The 22,500-nt window shown below is 36.5% G+C and overlaps 1 protein-coding gene across 1 annotated transcript in view; it reads right to left on the reverse strand.

Moving 5' to 3' along the window:
- Window positions 1-4,726: 4,726 nt before the first annotated feature.
- LOC118763192 (potassium voltage-gated channel subfamily KQT member 2-like) overlaps window positions 4,727-22,500 on the reverse strand; it is a 557,870-nt gene continuing 540,096 nt past the window's right edge. Inside the window, exons 4-5 of the mRNA XM_036502656.1 lie at window positions 8,736-8,911; window positions 4,727-4,861 (exon numbers count right to left, since the gene is read on the reverse strand). Of these exons, the coding sequence (XP_036358549.1) occupies window positions 4,727-4,861; window positions 8,736-8,911 (311 nt within the window). The remainder of the gene's footprint in view (window positions 4,862-8,735; window positions 8,912-22,500) is intronic.

A 22,500-nucleotide genomic window follows, 5' to 3' on the forward strand; every position in this document is an offset into this window, starting at 1 on the left:
CTTTGACTCGCAACATCTACATCACATTTCGATGTCTATGCGTTTGCAATACAAGAGTAACAGATTGTTGCAAAATACTAATAAACAAACGAGACAGTGAAACCCCGGAAGCCCCTCCATGCACCAGAAAATGTCGATTGTAGAATATTTCCATCACAAATGTGGTCAGCAGGCACCCAAAATGTCATCAACGTATTGCTTTCAAACACCATATGACGTTTCACTAAGACAATATATAACATTTAAGATGCTTGGGGTTATCATGTGCGCACAATAAAATACGCATGAAATACACACGTACACAAATACGTAGTAATGACTTGCTCGCATTCGTGGACTAAAGTGACACATGCATCCACTACACAAGTGCAAGTTTATCCGCATACACATATGCACACACATATATGTATTCATTAACCAATTCAGATAAACACAAACTCCAAAAGATGTCTTGACTTAAACAGGAAAAGCTTTGCCTACTTCGTTAGCGACCGGCTTGAAATCTGCAAATGAAAACGCTTATACAACTCCTAAAGATAGGCATATATGCATGGGTATGTGTATTTATAATTTATAGTACTCACATATATAGAATCATCTATCTATCCATCTACCTATCCAATATGGAATACACTTGATGGTTGTCGCAAAGTTGAGACCTTTGTTCAGTATTGCTTCTTCAGAGCTTTCTAGAAGCAGTACTGAACAAAGGTCTCAATTTTGCGACAACCATCAAGCGTATTCAATACTTGGACATAATAGCCCCTATTGAAGAGCTAGCTATAAAGAAACCAAAGCTCAGGGAGATGACCCAAGGTAGAAAGTGCGACATGTACTAGAAAAAGCGAAACTTTCCAAACCAAACATCGCTAAGGAAGAAACGTTCACTATCAAAAGACTACAGAGTGACAATTCCATCATAATACTTCCAGCAGACAAGGAAAAGCTGCAATGGTGATGAACAAGTCTGACAACTCGGAAAAACTGGCAAGTCTTATAAGTGATGGTAACTACAGCAAAGAAAAGAAAGACCCAATTCTGAAAACAGAGAGGAAATTGTTACAGATCTTGATCAAGAACAAGGATCACTTTACACTGTATGGATGGTGGGAATTGAAGTTGAGGTGTCGTCCAGTGGAGGTCGGCTTGCGGTATACGGATGTCCTGAATCCATACTTGGTGTGTGTTATTAATAAGTCCAGGAATTCCAGCTGATTGTCTTTTTTTCTTTTTCCATTGTCAACTGTATGGATGGATTTATTGAGTTCACATGATCTAACAGGTTATATAAAGGCGAAACATTTCGACCCCTCAAAATAAGGGTAGACGAACATCGCAAAGCTGTGACACGAGGAGATATTGATAAATCGGGTATAGCTGATGATGTATGGAAAAATGGAGACCACCTCCCGCTGTAGGATGAAGTTAAAATAATAGACAGAGAACACCACTGGAAAATACGAAAACTAAAAGAAGCAGCACATATGCTTGGACACAACAACCTCCTAAGCAGACCAAGTACAGATAGGAACAGCATATGGGAACTGGTATTAAGGAAGGACCGAAAAATATCAGATTTGTAAGCCTTAAAATTCACTCCGTAATTGTCCACGGGCATATGGCGTAGTGGTTAAGAGCGCGGGCTACTAACCCGAAGAAAAATACCTTAGGAATGAGAACCCTGGTTCGAAATTTCCCCAAGACACCTGATGAAGGTTGGAGGGTATATCAGCCTAAACATTGTGTTAACAACAAACAATATGAGGACAAATATCCCTCAAATGTAAATAATGTACATAATTCCTCATCTCTTAAATATAGAACTGTATGCATTTTAATATTTGTATTTTAGTTATCATCATGCGACCGTCAAATTTGTACAATTATGTGAGTTCATGGTTAGACACAGAAACATACTTGCTCAAAACATTTTTATGGATAATATCATCAGAAGTTTGGGGAAAAAAGAGAAGAGTGAATCTTTATAATATGTTAAACAACAATGAAAGCGCACGATTCGATCCTCATTTCAAGCCGCTCACAGACTTAATTTCATAGAGTGTCTCACTAAATGCGGCTGGAAATGCGTCCATATATAAATTTTCTTCATAATCTCCCCTGTATTAAAAACATTCACAGACAAACACACAGACACACACACATACATACATGAACGTATATCGATGTATGTATATACATACATGTATATCGATATATGAATGTATTTTTACACACATATATGTTAATCTAGGATATGAATCCATATTTATACCTTAATCCTGTTATCTCTCAGGATTACATACAACACACGTATAATGTTAAAAATGGTTATGTATAGAACTGATATTGTTACACATTCAAACAAACATCACTGCCTACCTACCTACCTACCTACCTACCTACCCACCCATCCACCTATCTACCTCTTTGACTTTCTGTCTGTCTATTTATAAATTTACGCATAGGAGCAAAATTTTCGATATGTACTTGTAGATACGTTTTAGTACACGCTTTTGAAAATATAAAAAATTAGAGATATGGTACATATATATTCACCAACACACGCGCACACATACTATGACAAACAAACACGCACGCATCCTATCACACCACACCACACTTTATCTCACCTCATATTTATGCTAGCAATGTTATAAATGATACATCAACATAATATATATATATACATCAACATGAGAAACAGAATCTGAATTAGCTCTAACTTTAAAAAAATCTAATTCGAAATAATTTGCTTCATTAATATTCTCACTTCAGATTATCCCTCGTCATGTTCTATTTTACTTTGCACTCCACTGGGAATTGGGGTGCGAATAATCTACTGGGGCCCGTTAGGTTTTTGTTTTCCACATAGTAGTCAACAGACGAGGCGCAGAGTCCATAATCTTTGCACACCTCCCATAGCTTTTTCTTCTCTCGTCGATATGAGTAATGCACCTCTCCTAAAGTTTATAATTACTTATGCATTTTGAATTGAGATTATAGAGATAATGATGTTTTATGCCATCGAAAGAGCTGTAGAGTGCAATTAAATTGTGAAGTATATGTAAAATTTTTGCTCTTTAGTTTTTTTAAATTCTAAATATTCTTTCCGGTATAGTGAGATTAATATCTTTGATGTTTGAATTGTACATTTGCAGAGAAAGGTTTGCAGGAAATGTGTAGACGGATAAGGCATTCCAGATTGTCACATTTCTTGGGAGAAGGAATGAAGCAAAGCATTTGTGAGTCTAACAGATGAGACACAGTGGGGGATGACGGAAGGAGGAGGGACGGTGTATTCAGTTGATACTTAGTGGAAATGGTATGTAGTTAGCTAGGACAGAAATTGCTGTAGTTGCAGCAGAAGAGGAAACTATAAGATACTGCAATTCTAGAAGTTAATAGCTGCTATGAATTTGAGAACACGGTTATATTTAAATACACTCTCATACGCACACAAACACACATATAACATATATACGTACACATAAGTATAAGAAAAGAATTAAATGGTTCTCTATGGGGATCGACGATGAGTATGCAGCTATTCAATCAAGAGAACTACTTGCACATTGAATTAATGTGCAGGTGGCAGCGTATTCCGCAGTAACAGATATTCCTGATGTAATCTCCAGATAGAATTAGCGGGACACAGTATGTGATAAAGCGGGAACTTTGAATTAAATGTATTGCCCATTCGAATGTATTCCGCATAGTTTCTGTCTGTCTAATTTACCTAACAAAACATGTATTGACCTGAGGCTATGATAAAAGCTACTTGCTCGAGATGTCACATCGTAAGATCCAACTCGGGATTTCGTAATTGTGAATTGAACTTCTTAACCGTTCAACGCTGTTGCGCTTATACATACATAGATCCATCCATCCCTCCATCCATCCATCCATCCATCCATCCATCCATCCATCTATCCACCCATCCATCCATTCATGCATACATACGTATATATACGTACGTACATACATACATGCATACAAACAAACACGTGGTCTTTCCTTTAGGTGTGTCTTATAATTTATTAAAATGTTGTCGGATTGTAGAGGTGTTACATTGTAAAAAAAAAATGAAGCTATGATTTGTATATCTGTATGATTTGATGTTCGTGTGTTTGTCTTGAAACAATATTAACATTTCTCAATGAATCTTTTTCCTAAATTTGATCGCAAGCCATAAAATAAAAAAGAATTACCTTAGAATAATGCCGATGAAAGGCGCAATGGTCCAGTGGTTAGGGCAGCGGACTCGCTGTCGGAGGATCGCGGTTTCGATTAAAAAATCGGGCGTTGTGTGTGTTTATTGAGCGAAAATACCTAAAAGCTCCACGAGGCTCCGTCAGGGGGTGGTAATGATCCCTGTTGTACTCTTTCGTCACAACTTTCTCCCACGCTCTCTACCTGTTTCTTGAGTAACGCTGCGAAGGACTGGCGTCCCGTCCAGCTGGGTGGGGTGGGGTGGGGGGAACACATACGCCACAGAAACCGGGAAACCGGGCCCATGAGCCTGGCTATGCTTGAAAAGGGCGACGAACGAATGCCCGATGAAAAATTCTAAGTAGAAAATCGATCTGGGAAACTCAAGAAAAGAGTTCTCAGTGGCATTCGAAATCAGAACGAAGAATATCGGGAAAGAATACTGTAAATCACCCAATGCAACACTCTAATGCTAACTATGAGTTTCTATATCAGGATTCCAATACGCGTTAGAATTCTATTTTCTTGTGTACAAATTCTGTCGTAATTGGCTTACTAATAGGATTGAATCCTGACATTTACCAATCATGGAATATTCTGATGCTTCACAGACAGCTTTATGAATTTGTTTTCGCACATCACATGAACGCATCTGAATTTTCGGATTTCAGACATATTTTCCTAGAGCAGACAGCAAGTAATTTTTCTCTGACACTAGTTCATAATAAATAATAATACACATATTTACAACCCATGTTCTCTACAGCCCTTTATCGGATGAAATAGGAAATATAAGAAACTGGAAGCTTCCCAATTTAAACGCTATGTCGATGACTTCACAGTGCAGAATGTCCGTTCGAAACAACCTGTAAATCAGCCACTTGAATGCAGGAAAGGCCAGATGGTTAAGATGTTTGCTTCACAATCATGAGACCTTTGATTAGATCACAATGCGTGAAACCTTGAATAAGTGTTTTTCTCTCTTAACTCGGATTCTCTCAAACCTTAATCGTTAATTTGGAATGACAGAAAGTGTGCGGAAGCCCGCGAGGTGATTTTTACCTCCATTTAAACGTTCATCTTTCTGAAATGCTTTGTCCAACTGACTTAGCCTCAGAAGAACGTTTAGAAGATACGTGTTAAATTTGATTTCACGACAAGGAATCATAAAGATATATATATATATATATATATATATATATATATATATATATATATATATATATATATATATATATAAATGATTTTAAAATGTGACCACGTGTGCATTGTTGACAATTTTATTCCTCGGTCTTCCCTTCCTTGGACTTTTCTCTATTTCTGAAGAAGAGCTTCGCTCGAAATGTTAAATCATCTTTCCTTCTTTTCCTGAGCGTCCGATAATTCCCTACTTGTACCACGTCCTAGCGTTATCATTTTTTTGTTTGTTCTATTTTGTTTGGATTCACTACACACACACACACACACACACACACACAATATATATATATATATATAATTTAATACACATTTACTTATTTACTTCTTCAAATCTCTCTCTCTCTATCGATCTATCTATCTATAATGTATTGTAAGCAATAGTTTTTGAGAGAGATTTTTCAAAAACACCCAGTACTAGCTCGTGGTCTCGCAGAGCATTGTATATATGACATTCTTGTAATGCCATTCACCTGGGAAGGGTTAAGACCACTCCTATTGAGTTTACCACGTCTCGAGTCAAAACGGTCCATGCATGTCTGTCGGCGGGCGATTCTGCAGCGTGTTGAAGCCATTCCCGGTTCCAGCGACAAACTCCAAAGCCTGGAGAGCCGGAAACGATCTCCACATCTGCTTTGATTGCAGCAGCCTTTGATTCAGCAGACCGTACAAGCTTATGAGAGGTCATGAGGCGAGACGGTTTTCCAACCAAGCATCTCAACCTTATCCGTGCATAACATACCCATATGGGAACCAGAGTACGGTGCTATGGGGAGGAGTCTGATTCCTTTGCCGTTCAAACGGTTGTTCGCCAAGGTTGTGTTCTATCGTCCACTCTTTTTGAATTTCGTCATCGAATGGATACTCAACCAAGGACTAGATGGGTCCCTCGAGGCCAGGGTAAGATGTGGTTTCCCGGTCATTGACGTTGAGCATGCCAATGACGTTGCCGTCATAGGGGACTCCTATAGCGACATCCAACGCGCTCTTGATGGGATAAACCTTGCCGCCGCCGCAAGAGTTGAACTGAAAATCAACGCCTCGAAAACGAACGTCCTCTCAGTCAACATACTCACCTCCTCCATATATAACAGTACCTTCTAGTTACTTCCATACTATAGTTTCAAGTCACCATTCGGTATTTTACTCTTGCAATAACTTTGACATACTGCTGAAGATCGCTGTGTCCAACAACATAGACACTAATGCGATTTCATGTTACGGATGTAAAGACACAAAACTGCCATATAGAAGCATATACACGCATACGCGCATGCATATACTCACCTCCCTTGCAGTCACACACACACACATATATATATACACACATATTGGCTGTATGTGTGTATATATTTATATATATAGACACACACACACGAGTATATATATATATTCTTGTGTGTATCTATGTAACTTCAATTGAAGTTATTAATAAATCAAACGAACTTGGATTTAATTCCCGTATTCCATACGGAACACCTATTCTGTGTTTTAAACCTGTTCTGTAGATCACTTTGGCTAGTGTACTCACATCTAAAATCATACACCATAAATATTTATCTTTAATAACAGGCTTCTTGTCTAACATCTAATAGGTTAGTGTGACCGAATATTACTAATATTGCAACAGTGAATAATCTAATAGCTCATATATGATAACGGAAGATATAGTTTCATCTTATAATTTTAACTTTGATGTGAGTATTGGGATATCTTCATAATAACTACATCATTCCCAGTTAATCACTTAGTATAGACCTCTTTGTAGTAGTTTATTCTTCTATTAAATCATTCATCGAACAGTAGATATTATATATCAAATATACGAATTTCAGTATTTGGGTTGCTCATATTTTCCTATTCCCTTATTTTATTGCTTTTTCTTTACTTGTTTAAATTATTAGTTTAGGACGACGAGTGTTTACATTTATCCTTATATTGTTTTCTATATCTGTCCTTCTTTCTAAAAACTTCTTTATCTCCTTTTCCATTTCTGCCCCTTATCCCTTTCTCTACAATGTATTTACTCTGTTTATATCTACTTCAACTCTATCTTTCCTTTATATACTCTTTCCACTTATTATTTCCTTTTTTTCTTACATTAAATCACTAGTGCAAAATTTACGATTCAAATATGCGTGTATATATATGCATATAATGTATATATGTGTATATATGTGAGCCGATGTGTATACACGCAAACATACACACAGATGCACAAACCTATAAATAAGTAAGTGTATATATATATATACATACAAGTAGAAAATAAAATAGAAAGATAAACGGTATTAGGATAGATTATTAACGTTTGCTCCGAAAATGTCTAAAAGAGACAATTTGATTCTCGGCGCCGATTGAATATAAATGAAACTCTGAAATTCTTTTATCTTAAGGTCAATGGTAGTACATTATAATCTCTCTCCTTCCTGTTCAATACTATTTTTAATTGTCAGTTTCCTGATACACACGCTTTATAACTTTCATAATTTGGTACCTTTGGTTGTGACTAGACTTGTCTGAGAATCGAATACTCAACAAGTCATTGTTTCATTATTTTTTTTAAATATTGCCTGATGAGCGTGGGCTGTGCATAATGTATTGCGTAGTTAAAAAATAGTATTGTGCTTGCATTAAAGTAGAGATTCTCCGCGAAACAATTGTTGCAACATTTAAAATCCATTTGTTCGTTTATTGTTATTTCGCGCTACACCAGACGTCTTACCATTTGCTGAATATAACTTATATACAATTAAAATTGCAGATTATTCAACAACAATGTCTTGATTTCATCGCTGCTTTTTGCGCTGATAATGGCTTACTTAACTGTCTGCTCTGCGTGGTTTTGGCTAGCCATGTTGATGTACCTTGATTCTTTATGAATCCTATGCAACAGGATTTTATACATACGTACATGCATGCATACATACATACATACATACATACATACATACATACATACATACATACATACATACATACATACATACAAGCATGTCTAGATATGCAAGTATATACACGAGAAGACATACATAAAACAAAACACGAATCTGCATGTATGCATACATACAAAAATACCCTGTTGTTGATGTTGAAATTCCAGTGAAGGAGCCATGGATCTAAGTTTTTCTATTAGCTACAAACCTTGAAATAAACTGAATAATGACATACATACATCTGTGTGTGTGCATATGTGTGTATTCATTAGATAACATACACAGCCTGCTCCACTGGACATTAGACATCATGTATAAACTAGCGATCACAGGGATTCCAACACAAAAATGTACATATGTATATATGTATATGTATATAAATATATAACTTACTTGACGGTGTGCCCATACGACGGATCCGAGAAGTTTCCATGTCCCTCCTCTACGATCCATGCGTACCATTCTTAAGATCTGAAAGAATCGTAGACCACGCAATGAGGAAGTTGCGAATATTCGACCAGTACTGCCAACGGCTAGTACAATGATACTAGCTGAAACTATCATCAGGTCTGTGAAGGAAATAAAGAAATAGAAATAATTGTATATTATTTATAATTTAGTAAAAGAGCACTTACTGTGTATTAAGTCATATTATTCAGCAATAAAGGAATGGATCTCCGTCAGTTTCGACGTTGTGTTTGAGTTGTTTGATCAACTGTACCATCTGTTCACTGAATTTACGATAAATAGTTGAGAATTCCACAGATGTGTGTCTCCGAAACGCTTCCATACACTTTCCAGGGATTCAGTTTTACTCACATTCCAAATTCAATTTCTAAACCATATGGTTATGCTTGCATCTTTATTGTTTTTTTGTTGTTATTCATTTCAACACATGCATATTTCGTAGATACACATGCATATATATATATATATATATATATATACATATATATGTATGTATGTATATATATGTATACGTGTGTGTGTGTATGTGTGTGTGTGTGTGTGTGTGTGTGTGTGTATATACAAACGTCACTAAAAGTGACTAAGGGTGCAAGTAAGAAACAACATTGTTAAAAATAAGAGTTAAAACAACTCTTAGGCACGAACAGACCATTTTCAGTTACAAAAGCACTTATCTATCCACTGATGAGGATCAATTTGATTCGATATCACCGTGATATGGCGCCCTCATTTGCTTAGGGAGTTTGTCTCCCTTGTCAGTTGATAGATAATTGCTTTCGTAACAGAAAATGGTCTACTAGCGGCTAAAAGTTGATTGAAATTTTATTTCTAACAGTCTTAGTCATTTTTAGTGATGTTTGTTCTTGTGCCTTTTGGTTTTATATATATGGCTACATGCATATCTTGGATACGCGGTTAAAGCAGTATCCTTCTATGCATCTTATTTTATGTATATATACACCGTTGATAGGCTAGCTACTGAGATATTCGATACTGAGATAACATCTCTTAGGGACGTGCTGTATTGTGAAATAATACATTTCGGAAGGAGACGAAAAAATTACCCAGCAGCAGCCAGTGAGAACTTGTGGCTGCTAGAACAAGTCAATGAAAGCAATACACACACACACACACGCACGCACACACACACACACACACACACACACACACACACACACACACACACACACACCCACACATAAAGACGCTAGCTGATGCTGGGGCGATCTTTCATCTCTTTGCGACCTTTATTGTGTTTTTAACACAGTACGTCCTTTAAGAATGGAATCTCAGGACGAAGAGTACAACTTGCCTAGCGATGATGTATTAGGTATGACGGCTATATATACTTCTATACATACACGCACGCACGTGCGCAAACAAACAAACACACAAACACAAACACAGTGTACATGTATGTATACATGTACACATGTATGTTTATTATACACTCACACGTGCGCAATACACGCATATATAAACCAGAGACGTTACTGAATCTGAACACACATAAAGCGTACATATGAATCTGTACTAAATTCGAACTTATGCAATATACTTCGATGAAATCTGTAAGACATGAGGCAAAATGTAAGTAGTTAAGTTCAGTGTCTGTGCAATTTATGTTTGTGTGTGTGTGTGTGTGTGAGAGAGAGAGAGAGAGAGAGAGAGAGAGAGAGAGAGAGAGAGAGAGAGAGAGAGTGAGAGAGAGAAGAATATATATACATATATAGTAAGAGAGAGAGAGAGAAAGAGAGAGAGAGGAGAAGGTGAGATAGGAAGAGATAGATATATATTATTTACTACTCCAAGCACAAGGTACTTAATTTATCGACCACTAAAGGATGAAAGGTAAAGTCGACCTCGGCAGAATTTGAACTCAGAACGTAGCGGTAGATGAAATACCTATTTCTTTACTACCCACAAGGGGCTAAACACTGAGAGGACAAACAAGGGCAGACAAACGGATTAAGTCGATTATATCGACCCCAGTGTGTAACTAGTACTTATTTAATTGACCACTAAAGGATGAAAGGTAAAGTCGACCTTGGCGGAATTTGAACTCAGAACGTAGCGGCAGACGAAATACTGCTAAGCATTTCGCCCGGCGCGCTAACGTTTCTGCCGGCTCACTCCTTTGAGAGAGAAGTGTGTGAGAAAAAGTAAGTGGAATAGAGGAGGAGAGAAGGAAACAGAAAGAGTTATTTCTATTAAACTTCAAGTTATATGAGTATCATTTGAACACTTTACTCTCATGTAGAATGGCTTGAACAAATCAGCATCTAAATAAAGCTCACCCTCTCTAAACTATCCCCCGTCATGAAAGGATTTGAACTCGGCACTGTGAGGTGAGGAATTGCTCGTGAACCATACAACACTTCAGATTCTTACGTTAGTAATACATAGTGCATCAGAGTTTTTATTCATGGAGAGGTTAATAAAACCATTTGAAAGTGAAGAGTACCCTAAAGTGATGGGTTCCGAATTATTTATAAAGTATATATGTATCGGTTAGCATGTTGATGAACTGATGAAGTCACAGATTACATATATTCTGAATGGATATTCTGTCTGTCTGTCTGTCTATCAAGGGTGTAGGCGAAGTGCTCATATTTTCTGACTCTCCTATGCTGGTGAGATATTGATGTAGACGATTCCCACCCCGATCGTCTGCAAGTACAATTATATATTAACTCTGCTACCCTTGTATATCAACTTTTACTCGTAAAATCTTTAAAATTTGCTAAATAGCCGTTTTACGTTAGAAGTAGTGACATACAAATAGTTCTTTATACTACAAAATCTAATCTTTAAAAAAACGTTCAATGTTTGCTTGCGTGCAAACGATGCAACATTAATTTCAAATTTAATAGGTTTATGTTCTCAATTTGATTTATGTCAGGTTCAGACATGTACAACAAGGCTATCTTTACAGGGGTAGCAGTGCATCTATCTCTAAAAAACAATAACGGATAACAAGTAGATAAATTCAGGAAAAATCTAATTACACTGTTTAAATTTTAAAATTACCCTCTTAAATTAGTTAATTTTCCATCATAGCATTTAATATAGATAAGAAATTTCCAATCTATTTATATCAGAACTAATCAGTGTTAATCAGTATAATAATAATAATATAATAATAATAATAATAATAATAATAATAATAATAATAACAATAATAATAATAATAATAATAAAATAATAATAATGATAATAATCAAATTTTGCCACAAGGGCAGAGAGTGGATGTGTCGAGTATCGTAGACTAATAGATGTAAATGTTCCCACTGATAAAAATATATCTGAAAAGGCATTTTGCAAATTAAGTAAATATAAGGTCCTAGAAATTGAAGCGCAAAAGATGTGGCATGTTAAAGCGAGAACTGTTCTGGTTATTGTGGGTTCTCAAGGTATAATAAGAAAGAGATGTCAAAAACATCTAGATAATATCCCAGGAGAACCATGTCTCAGAGAAATCCAAAAGATTGTGCTCACAAGTACTACCCACATCTTTAGAAAAATTCTACGAATTTAAATGTGTGTTGTATTACATTTCGCTACCGACCCTGCCACTTTCCCTCCTCAAACTTTCAATCATTCTGTAACATCTTATCCTTCACTCACCCTAGGACGCTGGGTGTGTCTCGGCAAGTGATTGCAAAAAACATGCAGATTAAAAGTAAATAATAATAATAATGATGATGATGATGATGATGATACTACTACTACTACAACTACAACAACTACTACTACTACTACTACTACTACTACTACTACTACTACTATTACAAATAATAATAATAATCCTTTCTACTATAGGAACATGGCCTGGAATTTGGGGAGGGGGATAGTCGATTACCTCGACCCCAGTACTCAACTGGTACTTGTTTTATCGACCCCGAAAGGATGAAAGGTAAAGTCGACGTGGGTGGAATTTGAACTCAGAACGTAAAGCAGACCGTAAAGACGGACGAAATGCTGCTAAGCATTTTGTCCGGTGTGTTAACGATTCTAGACAATAAGAAGGGCGTGATACGATTTGAAATAAAAAGGCATTGATATTTCAACAGTGCCTCTGTTGCTCAGGTTCAAAATGTAAAATGAAAAGAACACAGAAATACCGAATTTTGAAATATAAACGGAAATATCCTGCGTTCCTTTTTCAGACAAAATGGCGTCATGAGTTTTCACTTTTTCTTGTTGGTAACAAAGAAAATGGAAAAAAGAAAGAAAGAAAGAAAAAGAAAACAGTACAGAGAACACTTAGTGGAAAAGTTTTGTGTAAATGTGATGCAATTCGCCAGACATTTTGTTCGTTCTTTCAGAGCGTCACGTTATTCACAGACGCAGTATATTTATCTTCGTGTTTTGAGGACTGAAAGTGTAGTAGAGTTAGAATATTTTCTGAGAATATACAGTTCCTCAAAATTATAGCCGTTTGATGTGAAACGTTCGGCAAGCTCCGTCGAACTATTGTTATTGTGCTGACGTCCTACCTATACCCATTTTAATTTTAATTTTCATTCGTTTCAGTCATTTGACTGCGGCCATGCTGGAGCACCGCCTTTAGTCGAACAAATCGACCCCAAGACTTATTGTTTGTAAACCTAGTACTTATTCTATTTGCCGAACCGCTAAGTCACAGGAACATAAATACACCAGTATCGGTTGTCAAGTGATGTTGGAGGACAAACACAGACACAAGTATATATATACGACGGGCTTCTTTCAGTTTCCTTGTACCAAATCCACTCACAAGGCATTGGTCGGCCTGAGGCTATAGTAGAACACACTTGCCCAAGGTACCACGCAGTAGGACTGAACCCGAAACCATGTCGTTGGTAAGAAGCTACTTACCACACAGCTACTCCTGCGCCTGAACATTTTATTTAATTGTTATGTTGTGCAACTAACATAAATGAAGTTGTGTTTACTGCATTTCGCTGCGAACGCCAATAGGGAATCCTTACACGTCTCACCTACTGTATAAATCAACATTTCTGTTATACTGGACTTGACCCATATTGTTACACAATGAGCAGGGCTCACCTATCTTGTGGATGTTTTTCGAGGTGCAGCGTTCAGTAAGTCCAAGATAGTTTTATTGGGGTCAGAGGTAGTGGTTAATAGCTTTCTTAGTGGTAGGAAACTCTCAAAAGGGCTGAACAGCAGAAAGTCTTCAGAGATAAAAACAGCCCTCAGGCAATTGTTTTGGCCCTTAACCTCTTATATCCTAAGAAGGACGGGTTGCATCCAGATCATGAATCCTGGTGACACTTTTTAGCCCCTTGGATATCGGAGAGTAGTGCTTTTAAACCGCCTGGGGATTTCATATGGTTGTAAATTTTCTCCGTAATTTTCAAACTTAATAACGTCGTCACGGTAGCGTGAAACGTCAACGTTATTACAATGGCTTACCCAGAGTTGCTTTCTTTGGCATTAAAACAAAAATATAACCTTCAAACGGTATGGAGGTCGTTTTTGTTAGTCTTTTCCCAGATCCAACCGAAATATCTCTCCGCTGTCTCTGATATTACCTTTAAGGCTTTTGCCCTGTTCTTCCCAGAGACTGAGAATTATCTCATTAGATCGCAAGAAGATTTGCCCCAAAAACCTCTGACTCAAACCTCTAATACGAGAATCTTGCCTCAGAAGTTTTCTTACCCTTGACTGTCGGCAAGATTGGCACATTTTTCGATCTCGAACACGGCGGATGTAGCAATATTTGTTGAAAACGAGAATACTTCTGAAATATACGGGTAACTTTCATGAAACACTTGAAATGCCAGCGAAATTTCGGTGTCAGTTAATTGCTAAAGAAATTCGATCACAAATTTTAATTTGGTTGCGAAAATTTGGCTCGAAAGTTTGACTTTCCTGGCTAATTTTAGGAATGTCATTTGCGCTTGACATAATGACAGACCAAAACATTTGCATGTTTCCACTAATCCCTTATGTCAGTACAAATCCGTTTTATCCTCAAAGACTGGGATTTCGGATTTCACTTGATTGCATGATGTGGATGATTAGAGTGGCGGTGGATTTAAATGTAGCATGACATGGGTTTACAAAATAACTCTGTAACTATTCGGCCTCAAAAGTTAATTTTTTTTACCAAAAGTTCCACGCAAGTTTTTGAAAAATTAGACGTTAATTTTATAGTGAACTTAAAGCTATAGTTTTCTGTGAAACAGTCACATAAATTCAAGAAGTTAAGTAAACTGTTTGGTGATCCTTTCCAAGCAAAAAAGACGTTATTAATGAACCGTAACAGAGCGGTTCATGATCGTGCAGCTATTTGAATGTCTTTTAACTGTGTTTCGAATTTTGTCATGAAAACGTTAGCGAAATTAACAACTATGGGGGTAACCATGGTGCAACCCCACGTCTAATAGTAAACTATTTCGCTCAAATTTATTGTGTTACAAAGTAACACAAAGTTTAGAAAATTACAGAGAATTAGACAGAATGCTTTAGTTTGACCGTTTTTCAAAGACATTCAAAGACATTCATGCATGCTTCCACTCAGAACGTAAAGACGGAAGAAATGCCGCTAAACATTTTTGCCCGGCGTGCTAACGATTCTGCCAGCTCACCGCCTTTGCCTCCTGGGCCTCCTTCACATAAACTATATCATTGCTAAACATAAATAATATTCAAAGTAAGATGTGCAGCTTGCTATTATTCTGTGAGTGAAACTTGGAAGAGTTTTTATAAAACAAAGCAACGATAAAATGTATAACAATAATATAAAACATGATATAATATATAACATAAATATTATATAACATGTCATATACATGTATGAGTGTGTGTGTGTGTGTGTGTGTGTGTGTGTATGTGTGTGTGTATTGCAGTTCGAATACCCGCCAAGTAATCTTGGAAACCTACCCAGTATTTCAAGCATGATAATCTTTGCCATCTCTTACGAGGAAGCTGCATTTAATTGGGTGTTGAACATATGTAATAACATACTCGCAAGCAGTTTGTTACAGACAAAAATAAGTATTTTAAATGCACACAGACTATAACAAGAAAACACAAGTGTTGTGATTTAATCTACCACATTCAATTAATGTTAGTACCTCATTAGAAAATCTCTAACCACCAACTTGTGCAGTTGCATCTCTTTATTGGACAACAATAACAACGTTGTTAAAATGCCGTTATCAATTAATAAGAAAATGATATACAGGAGTGGCTGTGTGGTAAGTAGCTTGCTAACCAACCACATGGGCAAGTGTCTTCTGCTATAGCCCCGGGCCGACCAATGCCTTGTGAGTGGATTTGGTAGACGGAAACTGAAAGAAGCCTGTCGTATATATGTATATATATGTGTATGTGTGTGTGTTTGTGTGTGTGTGTTTGCCCACCTAGCATTGCTTGACAACCGATGCTGGTGTGTTTACGTCCCCGTCACTTAGCGGTTCGGCAAAAGAGACAGATAGAAAAGTACTAGGCTTACAAAGAATAAGTCCTGGGGGTCGATTTGCTCGACTAAAGGCGGTGCTCCAGCATGGCCGCAGTCAAATGACTGAAACAAGTAAAAGAGCAAAGAGTAAAGAGAGAGAGTTTGCACAACACTGCAACAAGATTGAAATATGCAGCTGCTTCTCACTAAATTTGTGTCTGATCAATGACGAATGTTTTGAAATGTTCCTTGTTTACTTGGGCACAGTAAAATGTAATTTCATTGATACTGATGGTATCAGTTTAACAAACAACAAATTCACATAAAAAATGCAATCAACGTAACTATGTTTTTAGATATATACACCATTGGTACTTGAAAGCTATAACATTTCATGGCGACTTTTAGACTTTGCTATGTGACACCTCTCTCACATATGCATTCACGAAAATTTTCTTTTGCACAACATGATTTTAGAACACTGGACAGAAATAAGAAACCAATTTCCTCATGTCCCCATGTGTGTCGACATTTATTAAAATACCACACTTATACATCGGCAATATAATTACTGCCACTGAATTTAGATTATAGCATCATCGTAATCGCTAATTCTCCTACTATACTTTATTTACAAAACACGCCCACACATATAAATAGCATGCATGCACTAAACGCTCAAACACATACACACATGTACACCAGCAAAAGTACTAATACAGTGTTGCTTTCAAAACATGTGTATATGAAAGCATATACAACAAGTATATTTGATAACGATGCATTTAAATTTGCTGTGATATTATATTGCAAACAGATCACACAATCGCCAGGAGTCAAGTGTGGGAGATTGGCCCAGAGTCTTTCGTCTTGTTAACAATCAACAAGACCAATTGCTCAGCACTCAGGTGCTTAGGCAAGTGGCTTCAAGAAGACTTAAGAATACGAAGTATGTGTCGGTTGAACCCTGACCTTTATCTACATAAGCCACTGAGATATATTATCCGGCTTCATAATTCGGGAACTGAAAACTAACAGTGAATGTTATGTTCACTTCCTCCTGCATCGACTCCGGTATGATTTTGGATTTTTGATGGGTCAGAAATTATTTATAGTATCCCCCTTGTTTGGGTCCTTTCTAAGCAGCATCACCACCCCCGGCTCACAGACCCGGGAATAAACCCATTCTGCTGCCAGTTGGTGAAAACCATGCCAGTAGGTGCCCAAACCAGTCTAGCATACTGTTATAAAGATCGTAGGGGAGACCATCTAGTCTCGGCGACTTGTCCCAGCCGCAGTCCATCAAAACCTCCTCCACTCCAGCATCTGTGATCGGCCCTTCGCAGCATTCCACTTCCAGCCCCGAGAGACGCGTCACACCGGGTAGATGGTCCGTGAGGTCCCTCCTATATTCCGGACTGCCGCCTCTCCTGAAAAACCTTACACATCTTCTCGAGTTTGTTTACCAAGTTCCTTTGATGGTTCGTCATAGACCTTATTGTGCCATCATTGCCATGTTGGGTCTCTATCATACGGGCCCATCCAGCAGCTTTGAAAATAAAAATATATGTTAGATGTTAAAGTTGCTGTTCATTATCGATTCCTATCGGAATTTACATACCATGGACAAAAAGCCTCTTTACCCATTCTACACAGCACATTCCTTGGATAATGGAACAGCAGCTTTAGCATCTGACAGATATTTTTATTCTCATACTTCCTTGTATACTTCCTATATCTACCCCTTTCCATATATTTAAATTTCTACTATTTCCTTATATCGTCTCTGATGATGGGTTATCTCTTATATCCCTGAAACAGCTGTAAGACTACCTTTCTCATTATTAACGACCTAGACATCTCACACTGCATTGGCTTTGCTGTATCACTTTGTTTAGCACACACATACATACACACATGTACACACAAACACACACACATATATATATGTACATATTTATGTGTGTGTGTTTGTACTCCCGCCATCGCTTGACAACCGATGCTGGTGTGTTTATATCCCCCGGTAAAACAGAGGAAGATGAAGGAGAAAGAAGAGAGGTAGATGAGGAAGGGAGACAAATTAAAGAACAAAACAAAATTGAAGTGGTGTGAGGTAGAAAGTCTGAATGCGAAACAGGAAGAGAGTGAAAGACCGAGATAGATAGATAGACCGATAGATAGATAGATAGATAGATAGATAGATAGATAGATAGATAGATAGAGAGAGAGAGAGCGAGCGAGCGAGAGAGAGAGAGAGAGAGAGAGAGAGAGAGAGAGAGAGAGAGAGAGAGAGATAGAGAGAGAGAGAGAGCGAAAGAGAGAGAGATAGAGGGGCACCCTGTAGCAAAAATGCAAAGTCTTACATTCTTTGTCTGCTGAGAGGTCAATAATGTAAATTTCGAAAATCTTCATCAGAATATCTTTACATTTTCACATGAATTCACATATACATGTTTACTGGCATAGGCAATAAATACAAGCACTCACGCTTATAAACCTGCACCCGCACATTCGTAAACACACTCAGAGAAACGTACAAAGTGAACCATTCAAATACATGCAAATATATGGGTACAGATATGTATATATGGATACACACATACGTACGTATGTGTGTGTATGTATATATATATATATATATAGATTTATATATTCATACATATGTACATATATATATATATATATATATATATATATATATATATATATATATATATATATATATGTGTGTGTGTGTGTGTGTGTGTATTTATATATGTAAATATATATATGTATATATATATATGCAGGTATACATCTGTGTATATATATATATATATATTATATATATATATATACACGCGTATATATATGTTTGTATATATATGTATATATGTATATATATGTATATATGTGTATATATGTTTATATATATGTATATATATAGATTTAAGTATATATTTAAGTATATATATATATGTATATATACGTACGTATATATAAATATATATATGTGTGTGTATATATGTATATATATGTATATGTATATATATGTATATACATTTATATATATATGTATATGTATATATATATACATATTTATATATATGTATATATATACATGTATATATATATATACATGTATATGTAAATATATATATATGTGTGTGTGTAAGTATATATATATATATATATTTATATCTACATAAATACATATATATGCATAAATATCTATATTTATGTCCCTCGATATATATATATTCACGCACGTTTACACAAACACGCACACAGTCACACACATATATACACAACCACATACGCGCACTCACGTATATTCATTCTTCCATACAGACAAACTCACACTCACATACTGTTCCCGTCTAGAACAGACAAAATCGAATTTATTTATCAATCGAAGAATTTCGAAGCTAGTGAAACGAAGAACGTATCGACTTGTAGCGTTGGGAAAGTAAATGAAACCTCGATATTCCTTAAATACAAACCGAACAATGGGAATGAAACGTAAAATACAGAAACGTAACCAACACCGCCCCATCCTCCACCCCGCCGGGGTACTGTTATTAAAATGAAGGATAATAAAACAAAAGAATTACAGCAAAAAAACAATAAAAATACAGATAAGTATATGATCAATAACTAAAAACGAAAAAATATGGACGAATGATAAAAAAAAATATTAAGAAAAATATTGATAAAGGATCGGTAAAAAATATTTTCTTCTAAAACAATAAAAGAGAAATAGTTAAACTCAGAGGAATTAAAAAATAACTAATAAAAGAATATTAACCAAGTTTGTTAAGGGTGAAAGAAATAAAAAGAAACAGAGTCAACTTGACCTTTCCATGTAGTTTTCTCTGAACTGCAGAAACCAGATGAAGAAAATGGTGATGATGGTGATGATAATGATGATGGTGATGATGATGATAATCAATAGATTTCTTCTTTGTTTTCACGTATGTACATATATATGTTTATGTGTGTGTGTGTTAGTAATACCGTTGCGAGGGCATATCCGAAATGATGTAATACGAGAGCAGAGCGGAATTTTTAACGTAATCACAAGGTCCACAGAGAACAATTGAAGCCGTACAGTTGCCAAGTCGTACACAAAAGGATCGGAAAAGGACATCCGGAAAGCTTCCATGGTGTTAGTTAAACGATTAATGTTAACACGGAAATAAAGAACGCAATCAAAAAAGTGCTGAAAGCGCAATGTGACCAAAGGTGTATAACAACATTCGATAGTCTGATAGCAGTATTTAATTAAAATAGCCATCTCTGTATCATATGCAATGTATAGATTCTGACGCTAGGTTAATAACTGCTGTATTTGTCCCGAGATAACAACTCCTGTGACCACTTGAGCGACTATTCATCCCACATGTCTCCTTCTGTCTTTCTAAGACAGAATGGACTAAACAAGCCCGGAGTAGACAAGTCGGATGGAGAGCAGCTAAAGAGGTCACAGGATGTGCGACGAAAGATTTCAGATAAAAGACTAAAATGAGAACAATATTAAAGCTGAAGTGAAGGACGAGTATATATATTGCGCGTGTATATATATATAGAGTGTATAGTGCGTGGCGAAAAAAAAAATGAAAAAATGACCGTCCCGAAATATAAGTCTCTCTTTCAACACACGATTTCACATCAGGAAGCTTGTAAAACAAATAGAAAACCGTGTGTATACATACATACATCATACATACATACATACATACATACATACATACATACATACATACATACATACATTCATACATATATATATATACATACATACATGCATACACACACACACACACATATATATATATATATATATATTTATCTTTATATATATAAAACTGAGAATGTGTGCCTGTCTGTCTGTATGTTTCCCTAAAACTTGAGAACTACCCAACCAATTTCATTCAAATTTTACACATGCCTTACTTAGGGTCCATGTAGTTTCATGGGAAAACAAAATGTTCAACTTCTTGCCTAGAGCGAGCCCATAGCAATAGCATATCTTCTCCATTATTTCAGTATTACGTGTTAAAAGTGAAACAAAAATATTTCTCTATTTTATGTCAGATGCTTTCACTTTAACAATAAAAATAATAATAACAATTGAATTATATATAGTAAGTAATAATTAAAATCAAACTAAAGTACAATATAATCGTAACATACAAAAGTAAAAATAGCAATTGGTATAAAATTGCATCAATAATTTGAACTTAAATAAGTGGTTTCACATGAATGGGAATAAATTAAAAATATAATTAGCGTGCAGAAATGGAATAGTCCAGATGGATAATAAAAAATTAAAGAAAAGACTATTGTCTATAAAGTATACAATGTAGAGAAAAAAAAAGAGCTAGCAATTCCAGTCTTTATTGAGTGTGTTGGTTAGTTATTTTGTATGTGAAAAATTTGGAAAAAAAAACTGTTAAAAAATTGTCAAAAAATTGAATCGCGCGAGGCGTCTGCCGCTGCGTGTGTGAACCTTTTATAGAAGGTGTGTCGACCCTCAAGTCATGGAGACTTACGCGGGGGTCGCCACAACAAAAAGTGACGAGTCTCTTAGAATAAGAGAAGTGTTCTTTAGAAAAGAACAATTGAAGGAATACGAGAAGTTCGTCAAAAGGGAGGGTGACAGCGTGAAGCTGGTCCCGCCTGTGGAAACAATAGAGGAGAGAAATAACAAGACGATAACGTATAGAACGCAAGACAGGAACACGAGAAAACTGGTGAGAGTGGCGATTGAAGAAATAGAGAAATGTCTGGGGGACATCATGAAAAAAGCGACTTTTGTAGACAGAGGAAAGAAATATCGGACGGTGGAGGTGAGATGCGCAACAAAGGAAGTGGCGGCCTCATTAGCTTCCACTGTCCTGAAAGCCGAAAATTTCACTATGTGGCCGACGTATAAAGGAAGACGAGGGGTACGGGTAAGAGTCCCAAAGGTGCCCCCAGAAATTAAAACAGAAATGCTGGTAACAGCCATTATTGGGGCAGCAAAGGAGGAAGTAGAAATAGGGTCAATCAAGGAGACGAACGTTGTAAATTGGAAGGGATTCGGAGTAGAGTTGTGGCTAATGGCCACAATGGAAGACATCGAAAGGTTTCCCTTCCAAATAGAAATAGAAAACGAGAAAACAATTAGTGTAATAGTGGAGGGCAGAAAACCGAATTGCTACCTGTGCCGATCAAGAGGGCACATAAAAAAGGAATGTCCGCTGTATGAATTCACAGCGGAGCAAAAAGAGACACAAAGTGGAGAGAAGGAAA

The sequence above is a fragment of the Octopus sinensis genome, linkage group LG4 (genome assembly GCF_006345805.1).
Source record: "Octopus sinensis linkage group LG4, ASM634580v1, whole genome shotgun sequence".
Taxonomy (NCBI): Eukaryota; Metazoa; Mollusca; class Cephalopoda; order Octopoda; family Octopodidae; genus Octopus; species Octopus sinensis.